The 14480-nt window shown below is 33.4% G+C and overlaps 1 protein-coding gene across 1 annotated transcript in view; it reads left to right on the top strand.

Annotated features, from left to right (window-relative positions):
- The window catches only part of LOC129222924 (serine--tRNA ligase, mitochondrial-like), a 51679-nt gene that overhangs the window by 36052 nt on the left and 1147 nt on the right, over positions 1 to 14480 (top strand). Inside the window, exon 2 of the mRNA XM_054857485.1 lies at positions 7268 to 7452. Within this exon, the coding sequence (XP_054713460.1) occupies positions 7268 to 7452 (185 nt within the window). The remainder of the gene's footprint in view (positions 1 to 7267; positions 7453 to 14480) is intronic.

The following is a 14480-nucleotide window of genomic DNA, read 5'->3' as shown; positions in this document are numbered from 1 at the left end:
ATATATGATGAAAACTTAAAATCAAGGGAAGGAGGGGGGAGGGTAAATGAAATGTCGGCGAAACTGGGACGACACCCAAAAAAAAAAAAAAAATCACACAACATAAATCAGGAAACCGTTCAGGAGTTGTAAAGAAGTTAGTTTAGGTAATTCTAAAAAATTCCAATTCGAGTGAGGTCAACAATTCTTAAATAAAGTCAACCATTTCCCTTATAATCCCCATGCCCGTCAAATGGTGTCCAGCACTACACCTGCTATCTAAATTATTGTATAGCTTTCTTACCGGAGAAAGGGTCTCAAAATAGGGTTAACAGTCACTACAAATCCAGATTCTAAAAATGTCCCTTTTGAGTGAGAACATCAAACCTTTAAAATCCCCCACATGAAGGAAATCAACTGTTTCTTAACAACGTAAACAATCCTGATTAAAATACCAAAAAAGTTCAGAGTAAAAATACCATTAAAATCAAAGTAAGCACAGCAGTTTTTTTATTTTTATTTTTAAGATCCCATTTAAATGAGGACAATAGTACAAAAAACTTCTCATTTCGGAAAGAGAAACATTCTCTAAAGTCTCTATTAGAATGGTGATATCAGCGTTTTCAAATAACATCTCCCTCTGAAGATCTCCTTCATGATTAAGTCCAAAAATCTTCATTACAGGTCCGATAGCATAAGAAACAAATTTAAAAATAAATTAAATTAATTTGAATTTAGACATTTTGAATTCAAATTATGTGTTTCACAATCACGAGTTGCGACAGGGCCCTACGCATTGGAGTTATTGTTTCTAGAAACGGTTCCTGTCCCCCCAAGCTTGCCCCTCCCCAAATACTGAGATACTTCTGGTGACCATGAAATAATGCTATCCGAAATGTTTCCAAAATAAGTAGTTAAGTTTGGCAATAGCGTTTGAAATTGTGCGCAAACTTGTGCTGTTTATGGATTTGATTAATTTACACATAAATATTGTCAATAATGGGGTGCCAATAACTTTAAATTGGTGTGAAAGGCAGTCATGTGATGCACACATCAGCTCGTTTTCTCTTAATATTCGACTTTGATGTTTCCATTAAAGTATTTTAAAACTCTTTCATAATTTTTTAACGAAATGCGGAAAAAAAACCATTAACGCATAACCGAGTTATAACTAAATCCCGCAACAACTAATGTGAACTCCGTCAAAAGTAACGTGCTCCCTCCGTGTCCTCTAGCGGAATTCCTTAATTTCGTCCTCAAGAATCGCGGGGAAAACAGTGGTGGTCAGTACACTACTCTTTCTAGGCACTATACTTCTAATTCGCAACTCCAGAGCTCGCGAATACGCTACCTTGCGATGATTAATAATACTAAAGAAAAGGTTAAAACATTCCATTCCACGTGTTTTCTTTGGGGTAAATTACAGGCTTCAGACAGTTTGTGGTGTAATGTAATTTCAGAAGAATAGAAAAGAAAGCTTCCTACAAACACGATGAAAAATTACTGTCATTCACTAAGCGTCAAAGCAAGTTATAAGTTACGGCATGCGTTTGTTTTACTTCTTTCATCCGCCAATCGACCGTGATTGTAGCGTCCCCTATAGTTTGTTGGAGTTGCGAATATTTAAAATAAAATATCATCACGAAAAGCAGAGCTACACAGAGAGACAAGCTACATGGAGTAAAAAAGACAAAAGCAGAGCTACATGGGTAACCGAAATATGTTTTAAATAGAAAAATAATAAAATACAGTGGGAAAGGTTTAAAATAATGCAATGAATAGTCACGCAAGTTGTTCTAAGTGTTTGAATGCAAAAAACGAAAGGTAAAAAAAATTAAAAAATAAAACTTTATCGAGTGATTTCGAGGTATGATATTTAAAATAAATAAAGTGAAAAAAAAATTAAATAAATAAAGACCTAACACATCACTTTAAAGTATGATATCAGTCCAAAATGTAAAAAGTTGTTTTTAACTGGGGCCGCAGTCGCTTTGTATTTTTTCGCTTTGTTCTCGAACTTTATCCCTTCATTTTACTCCTGCCTAAAGTCAGCCAACTCTGACACTTGGATCCGTAAAATGAGGCAGCGCGCAAAGATAATTTGGTTTTAATTTTAGATACGCAGTATTACATACTTTAAATTGAATAGATGATAGAAAAGTATTCTAAATGGAATAACTTTAAATTTAATAATTGCAACTTAATTTTGAGATTCAAAGGAAACCACCCCCTCTTTTATACCACTGCCCCTCCCTTCTCATATCTCCCAATATTGCTAATTCTTTATCTCTACATTTTTTAATTTGTGTGCTTATGGATCAATTGTGAAATACTGTAAAAACCTAGGACTTTTTTTCTCCTACTTTTTCCTGAATTAACGGAACGTTTTTTCAAACATCTCGAAAACACATTTTTGGAAAGACTGCCGTATACCTGCCCGCAACTCGACGTTAAATCGCGCATATCGCAAATTTGCTATTTCAACTGCGCTTGCGAGCAGACTTCGCTTCTTTCAAAAATTTTGCTTAAGTTAATTACAAACATTTAAATTCGTTAACAAATATGAGCAGGGACCGATTTACACACTTGGGTGCCCCGGGGCACTGACAAATATGGTGCCCCCCCCCCCAAAAAAAAAATATGAATGTAATTTTTGGATATTATTTTGATAGAAAGAAAACTCTAAAATAAATTCCTGATTTTCATGTAAGAAAATGTTTTACAGTCGCAGATGAAGAAACTATGATGGTTAAGGTAAATCAAAATGTGCTTTCTGTGTTCCTTTGTTTTATTGTAGTAAATTCTTCTATAATGTCCTTATAACCAAGTTTTGCGGTCAACCTTCTATTGATAATAGAGCTAATGAACCTAATTTACTATCAAAAATGAGAGTACGCAAAGGACACTTAATTCTCTTCGATAGCGAAAACGATCGCTCTCCACTACAATTGGAGATTGGAAAAGCTAAAAACTATTTCAGGGCTGTATCGACGTTGGACAAAGTATATCCATTTACTAGGTTTATGGATTTTTTTTCAATTTTTCGGTGACTGAACTTTCTTTTCCGATTATTGAACTAATAATATGAATAAATTCATAAGGTAAAGATTCCTCCAAATCACAGGAGTAAGATTTTTAAAGATCTTTTGCACTTTCTCGAATATTTTGCTTGTCGCATTCAAACAAGCAAGAAAATTTCTTTAATATGCCATCATAGGCTGACATTCTGAATTTTAGTTTTGTAATCAAATTATCTCAGATTACATAAAAACAGGAAACCTTGAAACTTTGCTTAGAGTCTAATATGACTTCTTCACATTGTCTATCATAAAACTGTTTTGGAGTTTTTTTTCTGTCTTTTTGCTCAAAAAAAAAAAAAAAAAAATGATGACAGAAATTTGGTGCCCCCTCTCCTTTGGTGCCCCGGGCCCCAAATGCCCCGCCGTAAATCAGTCCCTGAATATGAGATGGCAAAAGATGAAAATTAGAAATCACAAAGCTTTCTCTGATTTAGTTTTTAGGCCACGGTGAAGATTGAGTTTTGCGTCTTATCTATTAATGGATTCGGAGTTTGATTTTTCTCATAGACTATGAATAAGATCTTATTATTATCTCCTATAATTAGTCTATGATTTTTCTATCAAACAAAGGCCCTTTTCAAGGCCAAAATTGCTGTGAAAATATATTAATCGCATTCATTAATTTGTTGGAACTCTAGCCTCTAGCTCAACCTAAATATAAGCAAGCAACACGGAATCACAAAAGCCGAAACTCCAGTGTTATCACACCTTCCATTTCTACACTCATGTTTTTGTTCGTTTGAAATAGACGCGGCTCCAGTAAAAAACTCTAAACATTTTGGATCATTATGTTACTTTTAAATAATACCTTAGGTCTTCCTCTTTGCACTTAATTTTATTTTAAATATCTTGCCTATTGAATCTTTAGAATAAGTTTTGGTTTACTTTCATAGTTATATTCAAATACTCAGTGTGGCTATTTATCAGATAACAATATTTTAAATCTCTCTCAATGTTATTTCCACCTTTTTTGTATCAAAAATATATTTATGCGGCCCGTGTACTTTTCTCCACTTAGCTGTGATTTTCATGATTGTTAATTATCGATTTTTTTTTCTGTTAAACTGAAGCCTATCTGTCGAATTGAAAAAAAAATTTTTTTTTCATTTATTTTTTCAAAAGTTTAATTATCTTGACTATTAGAGTGTCCCTACTTCCTGCTGTACTGGCTATGGCCCTGATCGAGAGTTTGCCGCACTTTGCTGAAGTTAAAATGATATCTTTCTGTGGGACAATGTGCTGGTTCAAGACGTCCACGTGACTGTAGTATAAAGCTATCTATCTTGCAATCACGTTGTTCTGTTTGTCGACTGTGCCATTCATAACTTGCCGTTTTTTAAATTCTAGTTTTTGCTGTAACTGTAGCTGTTAGAAATGTTTGTTTACAAAATTGGATACACTTGAATATTCTGTGCGGTGAAGGATATTTTCATACACGTTAATATTCTCTTTACGATCCGATGTTAAATTGGGAAGGATAGAAGGATAACTATTGATTTATCGAGTATGAAGCTTTTATTTTCGTCTCGAGTTCTCCATTTGCGTAGGTATTCTAATTTACCAAAATTTTCAGATGCGGCATTTGACTGGGATTATCTATGTAATCCGAAGAATTTTCATCAACTTGCTGAAAATATCACACTAAGAAAAGCACATTGCAATATGATTAAAGTTTTAGAGCAATTAAATGAACTTTACAATCAGCGACACGATGCAGAATTATCTGCTACAATAAAAAAAAATCTTGCCCCCCAACTCATATGGTTTCCAAATCACACGCATCCCCAAGTTTTATTGAATAAGTCAGAAGAACCTATAGTAATTAAGAAAGTTGGGAAGAAGCCAGATTTTTCCTACTTTCCTGCAAGTTTCGATAGTTTGACTAAACGTCTGAACGTGCTCAGAACTAAATTTCTAGGTCATATGAGTGGTAATAAAAGTTATTTTTTGAAAAGTGATTTGTCTTCATTAGAACAAGCTTTGATACGTTTCACTCTTTCAAAATTAATTAAAAAAGGGTTTAAAATGATATCTGTTCCTGATATTATAACAAAAGAAAATTTTGAGCAGTGTGGCATGCAAACTGAAGGAAAACATTCACAAGTAAGTTTATTGTGTTTCTTATTAATGAGGATGTATTAATCTTTTTGAATAGTTTTTTTTTAACTTTCAAATGATCAGAGATTTATATGATCCACTAGGAGGACTTTTAACCGAGATGTAATGTTGAGATTATGGCAAAATTTTACAATGTGTTTTGTTATGTATGTTACTGAAAAAGTTTGAAATCCAACAATCTATGATGTCTACTGGGCATTGTATACATAATGCCTAAAATGCATGACACAATTCATATTTCACACATTGCCAAATCATTCTGTTCAAGTAAGATCATAAGAATCGAGCAATTTATAAAAAACAACTCCGATTTGTTTCGAACATGTTGATTTTTTCAGTTTGAAATATGATTCATTACTATATTACAGTGTGGTATCTAGTGAAGAGCAAGTTGCCCATTGCTCTAGGTGGCAACTTCTGGAGGAGGTATTGGGAAATTCACCCTATTTGTGTGTGTGGAGAGGGGGAGGTTGTTGTTGAATATGGATAAAAACTTGAAGGAAGACGGGCAAGAATTGAGGTAGTTTTAAGTTTTTGGCCCCAGCTGAGAAGAATTGTAGATCTGTTATTGCCATGTTGCAGTAAGTCAATTTTTTATATAAAAATTCAATTTTCATAAAATGAGAAGGCCATGGATTTTATTTCGTAAAACTTTTGTTTTTCTTTTGTTTTTTGAATAATTTTCATTTCAGTAGCATTCTCACCATTTTATAAGAATAACATTTGTATTTTTAAGAAATGCAGGGTCATTCAATAGCATTATCATGACCTTTCTTTATATCTTCCCTAAATAACGTTTGTCATCCTCTAGAATGTCTTTATTAAATGCCAAGGCAAAGTATGTAATTAGTCTTGTATTTTATAATTTGCCTAAAACATCGACCATTATATACACGACTAGGTAAAATACTGTTTTTAAGGGGAAGGGAGGGAGGACTGTGTTCCCTGAATTTTTTTTTTTTAAATCTAAAAAACCTAATTTCGTTTCAAATTTTTTCTTTTGGTGAGTCTCCTCTAACATTTTTTTCTATTTACAGTTTTTCCCATGCATTGTAGAATGTGCAGGCAGTGGTGTAGCTAGGGTGGGGTGGAGGGGGCGGTCCGCCCCAGGCGACACTTTTAGGGGGGGGGCGTCAATTTTACTTTTGATGCGAAAAAAATCAATGCATTTTCCCAAGAAGGAAACCATACTTTTGGTCTATTACTGGAGGGGGAAAAAAAAGCTTCAAATTGTAAAGTTTTGGTGCGACTATAATAATAAAATTATTCTGATACAAAACATAGTGTTTCTCTCGTGGTATCTTAGCATTATTGTTTGTTTTTTCTCTCCTTTCGTCTGAAGCTACAGATTGAGAGACGTGGTAGTGTAGCCAAGAGAGCAAGATTATTACCTTTTTTATTTATTTATTACGATTTTTTTTTACTGTTAAGGTTACTATTATGGAGGAAACAATAAATTTCATTCCCTTTCGGAATATGATGAAGCTACCACTTGATTTAAAAAAAAATAATATTTGAGCACTCTAGTAAAATTTTCAAAACTTGTTACTAGTATATAAAAAAATATCCTGAAACATTTCAATTTCGAGAAAAAAAGTCTTATTGATCCCTCTCCCCTACCTTTGCAATGAGTTATGCCTGACCTCATTGTAATGAAGATTTTTAGGGACTGTTGTCTTTAATTATTAAAATTAAATTCATTATTAAAAGCAAGTTATTTTCCCATAGACTTAGCATTGTGCCAACCTTGTATTTGTGGTTTCCTTGTCAAATCTGGGATCTCATTAAGTCCAAGTTCGACCGTTTCTTCTAATGGTTTAAAGTGTTCACTGACCTTTTCCTAAGGTCATGATGTGCTCTCTGCTCTGCTATTTGTATTTCAGTTGATTCCAAAATATTTCTTGTTTCAGCCATGCATTAATATAGTCAATATTTATAACAACTATTGTGTGATGTGTTGGTATATAATCAAGTGAAAATTTCAAGAAATGTATGGTTCTATTATAATCAAATCTAATTTTGTGACCTTTTTTGCAATTGGTGAAAAATGTTCAATATAAAATTCACCATTAATTTTGAAATCATTTTAGATATATTTCATCGACAACACCTGGAGTAAAGATCTATGTTTGTCTGGGACTTCTGAAATAGCTCTGGCGTCTTATGTTTCAGAGAAAACTTGGAGAAAGGAGGACCTACCTTTAAAATTGTGTGCCTATAGTAGATGCTATAGAGCAGAAGCTAACAGGCATCAAAAAGAAAAAGGAATTTTCAGGTATTTGTACTTACTAAATATTAAAGCATGGCCCCACTCAATACGCTTACAGGCCTTGACATTTTTTTATTTTTCTGTGTTAAACCGATGCAGCTCATACATCCACCCATCAATGTCAACGTTTCAATGAGCTCATGCATCCACCAATCATAATCAGTGTTTCAAAGTTTGTTTATATTTTTGATTGGGACATCGTCCATTTTGAACGCAAGAGGCACCACTGGGAACTACTGCTGCATCCACCAATCAATGGCAAGTAATGGAAACAGGGGTGCCCTGTAGCGCTCTTTACTGCCATGGGTTTCAGCGATTGCCACAGCCCGTAAGTATTCAGTGAGGCCATGATTAAAGAAACAATGTCTTTTTAAGTATCACATTTTCATTGATTAAATTTGTGAAAGACCAGAACCTAATCATGCAGGAAATATTTGAGAAATGTAATATTCATTCTATTTTGCACTTACCTTCAAATTGAGTATAGTATACTTCGAAATATTATATTTATAAATATGTTTTAAATAACTTGCGACGAGTATGTGTCATGAAAGTTTAAGTTAATTTACAACCTTTTTTAACTCTTTTTCTGAAAAATATACTAAACTAGCAAAAATACCCGGCGTTGCCTGGGTCAGTAATAATTATGAGAAACAATCGTTACTTGCTCTTGTTTTCAGTTTTAAGCGAAAGAATTTAAAACAAACCTTTTTGACGTGATTAAAAATCGAGCTTCTTCCTTACTCAATAAACTAAAATAGCAATAAGTATAAAGAACAAAATAGTATTCAATTAGAAACGAAAGCACAACATTTAAGCATATACAAATTTGAAGGATTTCCGAAATATGAAATTAAACTTTACATGTTTAAAAAGATTTATCTGTTAGTACTTTTTTTTAAAAATCTAAAACCTTCTCTGTATAGCTATTGATGTACTAACTGTTTTAAAAAATGTAGCCGCCCGTGTTCCCCTTACACTTGCTTTAGTTATTTTGGGAAATTTCAATTTTTGTGGGCACTTGGTGCGGTTAAAAATCTTATCAACTTTGCAAGAATCATTTTGGGACACTTTCGATAATACTCCCCCTCCTGACTAATTTTTATTATGGAAATATTGTTGCCAGATGCTGAGATACTTTTGGTCAAAAAAAAAATGGCGCTTAACGGTTTCATCCAAAATGTTCCCAAAATAAGTAGTAAAATTTGGCGATTGTTTGAAATCGTGCAAAAAGAAAAATTAATGGAAGTTTTTGTGCGGTTTATGGATTTGCTTAATTTAGTTGTTGAATTATTTTACACAGTATTTTTTTTTTTTTAAAGTATCTTTGATTGGTGATATTTTGTTTATATGGTGAAAGTTGAGAAACATTATTACATAGTCTTTGGGCTCGAAAACAGCGACAGTGGGAAAAAACTGCCAAATGCATCAGCTACTGAAATCTTTCTGAAAAAATTCTGGCGAGCAAGTGTCCAATCAGCATAAATAATAATAATAAACCATTAATTACATAAGTTCCGTTTAAAATTAAAATGATCAGCCAAATCCATTTATTTTTAGATAAATTTGTAGAAAAACGTTACTTTAAGATTTGACTTAAGAAAAGCCTCAAAAAGTCAGACGAAACGCAAAAATATTCAACAATACAACAGTTCTTGGGAGTTGAGATGACACACTAAATAATAACTTGGGTTGATGAAAGTCTTCGAACAGGGAACAAAAAAGCTCATAACTCGTTTTTTATACAACTTAGAAACTTCGAACAGATGCTATCTTCAGCAGAAAAGTTGACGCTTTCGATGGACATATAATGTTAGTATGTGCACGTTTTTTTCCACCCGCACATTGAGGCATTTATGCGAATATTGGGACAAAAATTAGAATAAAAAGGGAACTATCAATCGGATGTTTTTCGAACTGATCTATAAACCTTCCCAGTACCAAACTGAACAAACGGTGAAAGTTTCAGCCAAATCTGCCGGGTAGTTTCTGAGATCTTAGGGAACAAATTTACCAAACTCCATTTTTATATATATAGATTTTTTTCCTTTCTTTTTTCATAAGTCGGCTAACTTGATTTAAGAGCTACAAGTAACCATCAGCTAGCCAAAACTTAGGCATAGTTACAAGCATATAAAAACATACCAAACAGCTCTTTACAACATACAGAGATTGCAGTTTCACCTTAATTAAGTGTAATTCAGATATTGTCTGCACATAATGTTTGCCATGGTAAGCGGACAGACATACCTTTTCCAAAAAGGGAGAAGTATTAAAATATTGCGAACGTGAGTAAAGCACATGTCAGTACTCAGGGCCGGATTTGGAAGTGTGGAGGCCCCTAATCAGGGTTCGAAAAGATCATATTTTTCGTTCAGCACTTTAATAGTAAATACATCCTGAAGTTACTGCTATTTATTTTTTATATTATTATTATTATTATTTATAGACTTAAAATTACTGTTTCTTATTTATACCTAAACATACATTTCATTTTAAAAGTTATGTACTTTTTAAGGTTATTTTCATATGATATTTAGAAATACATTCTTTGTAGAAATACAAAAAAAAAAGTCTGGGGGGAAAAAACGTAAAATTTGCAGACCTGTGAAAGTTAGGATATTTTGTGAACATTTTATTGTGGGGGCCCCTTTGTTGTGGAGGCCCCGGGGCAGTAGCCCTGCCTGCCCTCCCCTAAATCCGGCCCTGTCAGTACTCTCACCCAATAAAGAGCACACGCTCATCTCGTGGAAACCAATGAAATGCGACTCCCAACTCTATGGACGTCAGATATCTACTAGCTTCTCGTCATGTTAACGGGTCCTGTACAATACGGCTTGCTGTCATGGCAACGCCGAAAACTGGTTTTAGAAAAAAAACTTTGCTTGCACACAGTACGAACGTGTGTGAATGTTGCTTTAGGCCAACCAGTCTGGAATAGTGGTAACAGAGCTAGAGAATGCAGGTGAAAACTCTCAGAAGCTTACTACCTCCAGCTATGTTTTGGCTATTCCAGATTGATGCTCCCAAGAAAGGGACAAAACTCTAGTCTTTAAATGCCATAAAGAGCTGTTTGGTGTTTTCTTGTTACCCTATTAAATTCCTCTATTGTTTATAAGATTACGAGGTGCAAGTCTGCTAATCAGGGATGATAGTGGACTCAAGTAAAATTTTCTGAAACTATGAGGAAGTTTGACCACCTCCCCCCCCCCAAGTAAAAACTCTTCAAATATTCATACAAAAATCGTTGAAATCATAACTACAGGGATGAAAATCTTCCCTGGATCCGCGATTTTCCGCTTTTTGTATTATTTAATTTCTTGGCCGCCGAGAATTTTCAAGAGATCAATCGCGATTCTTCCCATCAGGATTTTTTGCTGACTAACGTGTTCTTTCTAAGGTAGAAAGAAGAAAGGAACTTCGTTTCGTGGGTGGGGAGAGAAAAAGGCTCGAGAATGACGTAGAAAGCGTCAGCGTTGATGCATCTCGAAATCCGATAACATCCGGTTCCGTAACACTTGCTCATTTTTGTCTACTCTGCCATCCTATCACTCAAACCTATATAACTTTTTGTATACTATTATTTTCAACCCTTCTTGTATGTATTTTATTTTTTGCCGAAGACTTGTACGCTCATTGTTTTGCCATGCCAATTTCACAGCCACTTTCTAGCAATAGGGCAAATACATCCTCACCTCCCTTCTGCCCTGATATTCCCATCAGGATTCTTCCTGAGGCACACGTTCTTTTTTGAGCAGAAAGAAGTGAGGAATTTTTTGCTGTTGGTGAAGAGGGTGAAATAGGAGTGGAGGGGGAAATGCTGGAGAGTGGCTGTGGGTAGGTGCTATCGTTGGATGTAGCTTTTGAAATCTGATTGCATCCGCTTCTGTAACACTCTCATTTTTATCTGCAATGCCATTCTACTGCTTAGACATTAATACCTTATTTTAGACTAATATTTTCAACCCTTCTTATTGTTTAATTAATTTTTTTAAGAAGACTACCACGCCCATTCAAAAATGTTTATCCTATTCCATCCAAGTTAATTTAAGCCAACATCATTCTTTAAATCTAGTTTTAATGCTTATCAGGCTTACCAAAGATATAGCTCGTGAAGATCTTAATAAATTGAAATTTATTTTAATTATACTGTGCTATTTTATAATGAAAGACATGTAAATATAGGAAATTAAAGATGCTTATATTTTTAAATCATGACAGTGTTTGAAACTTTATTATCAATTTAAAAATAATCATTTTTATGCTAGTGCTTAAAATGACCATCAAAACTCAAAAAGTTTTAGATTGGGTTTAGTTGTTTAATGATTTTTATAAAATATACCCAGCTGCTCCACAAAATTTTAAAATGTTCCTCAAATTGTTTCTCCTAGGTTAGCCATACTGATAATGCCATTTTGTAACTATGGTGTCAAATAACTCACCTTGTATTTAAGTGTTTAATTATATGGAAGTTTTACAGTATTAGATGTCACATTATAAAGTTGAATTTACCCTGATTTGTGGGCTATGGGAAATTGAAAAGTGGTAAATGGAATTGATATATCTTCTGTTAAAATCTTAAATAAATGCAAGCTTACTTTATTTATTCATTTGTTAGCATTTATACTAGTAAAAAAAAATAATTAAAAAAAATATCTATTAATATTTAAAAGTCAGTATAGTATCAATATAAATTCGCGTAATGTAAAAAATATATATATATTCAAACTTTTAAGTCTCGCAATTTTTCCTCTTTTTTGACTTCGGGCTGTTTTCATCCCTGTAATTAAAAACCATAAGTTTTCTTTTTTAATAATTTTTCAGTTTCAGAAGATGTTATCAGCCCAAAATTTTCGGATCAAATGCCTCAGCTGCTAGTTCTTGTCTATATAAAAAAAAAATAAATAAAACTTGGCCTAAAAGTTTAGTAGAGTAATTAAGTAATGAAAACTAATTACAAATAATTAAGTTTTTTTAGAATTTCTAAAACGTAAATGTTAAATAATAGGCTACTAAGGTCAGCAAATGATTACATAAGAGTACATAGGACCTTGATTATCTTAAATACATTTTTCTTCTTCTCAATGTATCACATGGAATTCTTAAACAAAAATATCTTTAAATTTTAATGTCTGTAATCAATTTGATTATTTTTTAAGACTTAGTTTTACCTTTTAAAATACCTTTTTCTGAGAAAGTAGAGCTACTTTTACATTTTATGAGATAAATTCTTCTGGCACTGAAACTATTGAAGCTCACAAAACTTAATTCTTGTTTAAATGCCTTTTTAAATAGAATACTGGTTTGAGTAGAAATGTAAAATTCTTGTTATGAGCTTTTGGGGATCATTTTCTAAAAAAAAAAAAAAAAAACTTATACATTTTAGATGTGAATGAATGCTTTTAAAATAGAAAAAATACTCAATAATTATTTATATAAACCTATTTCAGTAGTAATAAAAAGTGTGTTCAGAACTACGTGTGCCTATTTTCATATGATTTTTGTAATTTATCCTTTAGCATGGATCCAAATAATCTGAATTTAAAAGTATGATTAACAATGAAGATGTCTTCTTTTTCATGGGAACAATTATTGTTTTAAGCCTTGTAAAGCATCAGTGTTATCAATGACAGATATTTTGAAAAATTATTTTGAAATAAACTTTGTTTAAAAAAAGGTATTAGTTTAATTTGCAGTAGCACATATAGTGTGCAGCAAAAGTAAATCCCATAATTCAAGTGTGAATAAAATAGCAAAAACAAAATCAATTGAAACATTTATTTACACTTTAATACAATAATGTTTACCATTTATGTTACACTCCAAGTCTCTTAGTTTTAAAATTGACATCCTCCAAATGCTGACCTTCAAATTCTATGCATTTAATGAAGATCTGCATTACTTTTTCGATCAATCTGGTGATTTTTAGCAATTTCTGTATGCATGGCAACTTACAGATGTTACAATTGTTCGCCTTACGTTGATATACAGTTACCTTTTATCTCCAGAGAAAGAAATTGCAAGGAAATATTTATGTCCTTTAGAACGCTTATCCTTCAATATTCCTGTTTTACATATTTATGTCTGGGTATTAGGTATCTCTGTATTATTTTTATTTTTTCAAACCCAAAATATCCAGGTTTGAGTAATGTTTATAAAGTTATTACCATTATCATTCAACAAACTGAAATTTTGTTTCTGAGGAAATCCATGGAGTATTTAGCAGTAAGTTGCTGTTCCTAAGCCAGGGATAAGGCCCAGAGCTACATGCAATATACCAGACAGCCCAGTTATCACATCCAGAAATTGCAATTTCGTTTTTGTTAAAACTCATTCGTCTGGAATAGTGAATAACTGACCTGGAGGCACATGTCATCTCATTCAAGCTGTGAGTGCCAACAAACTGGAAGATAAAGTAAATTTGTCTCACCAGCAAGTATCCGCAGCATGGTGCGGTTTGACTTGTAAATTGAAGGCAAAGTTCGGGTATTTAGCAGTGAGTTCTCTCCTAAGCCAGGGCTAAGGCAGAACTGCATCACATGAAATATACCAGACAGCCTAGAGTCAAGCCACAACATGCAGGGGATACTCACGCGTGAGCTACATTTACTTTCCCTACCAGTTTGTTGGCACTAAAGCCAGGGCCTGATTAATGCACAGGACTGTGACGGGGACCTGGGCACCATAGTTTTAAAGGCACCAAAAGAGGGTAAATTTATTTATTTCTACCTTTTTTTTTGAAACTTGTACTTTGATAACGTGCAGGTTTTATTGTGAGTGGGGCACCAAATTGAGCTAGGACCTGGGCACCACTTTGGCTTGATCGGACCCTGACTACAGCTTCAATGAGATGATATCTGCCTTCAGCTGGATTCTTCACTATTCCAGACCGATGAGTCCTCAAAAAGGTTGAAACTGCAGTCTCTGGATATGATAACTAGGCGTCTGATTTCTCCATGAAGTTCATGGAAGTCTGATTCTACACTGCTTTATGCAATAGTAGTTTTTAAGGTTTTTGAAATTGGCTCATAGCT

The sequence above is a fragment of the Uloborus diversus genome, chromosome 5 (genome assembly GCF_026930045.1).
Source record: "Uloborus diversus isolate 005 chromosome 5, Udiv.v.3.1, whole genome shotgun sequence".
In the NCBI taxonomy this organism is placed as follows: Eukaryota; Metazoa; Arthropoda; class Arachnida; order Araneae; family Uloboridae; genus Uloborus; species Uloborus diversus.
This window is presented reverse-complemented; position numbering and strand designations above follow the sequence as displayed.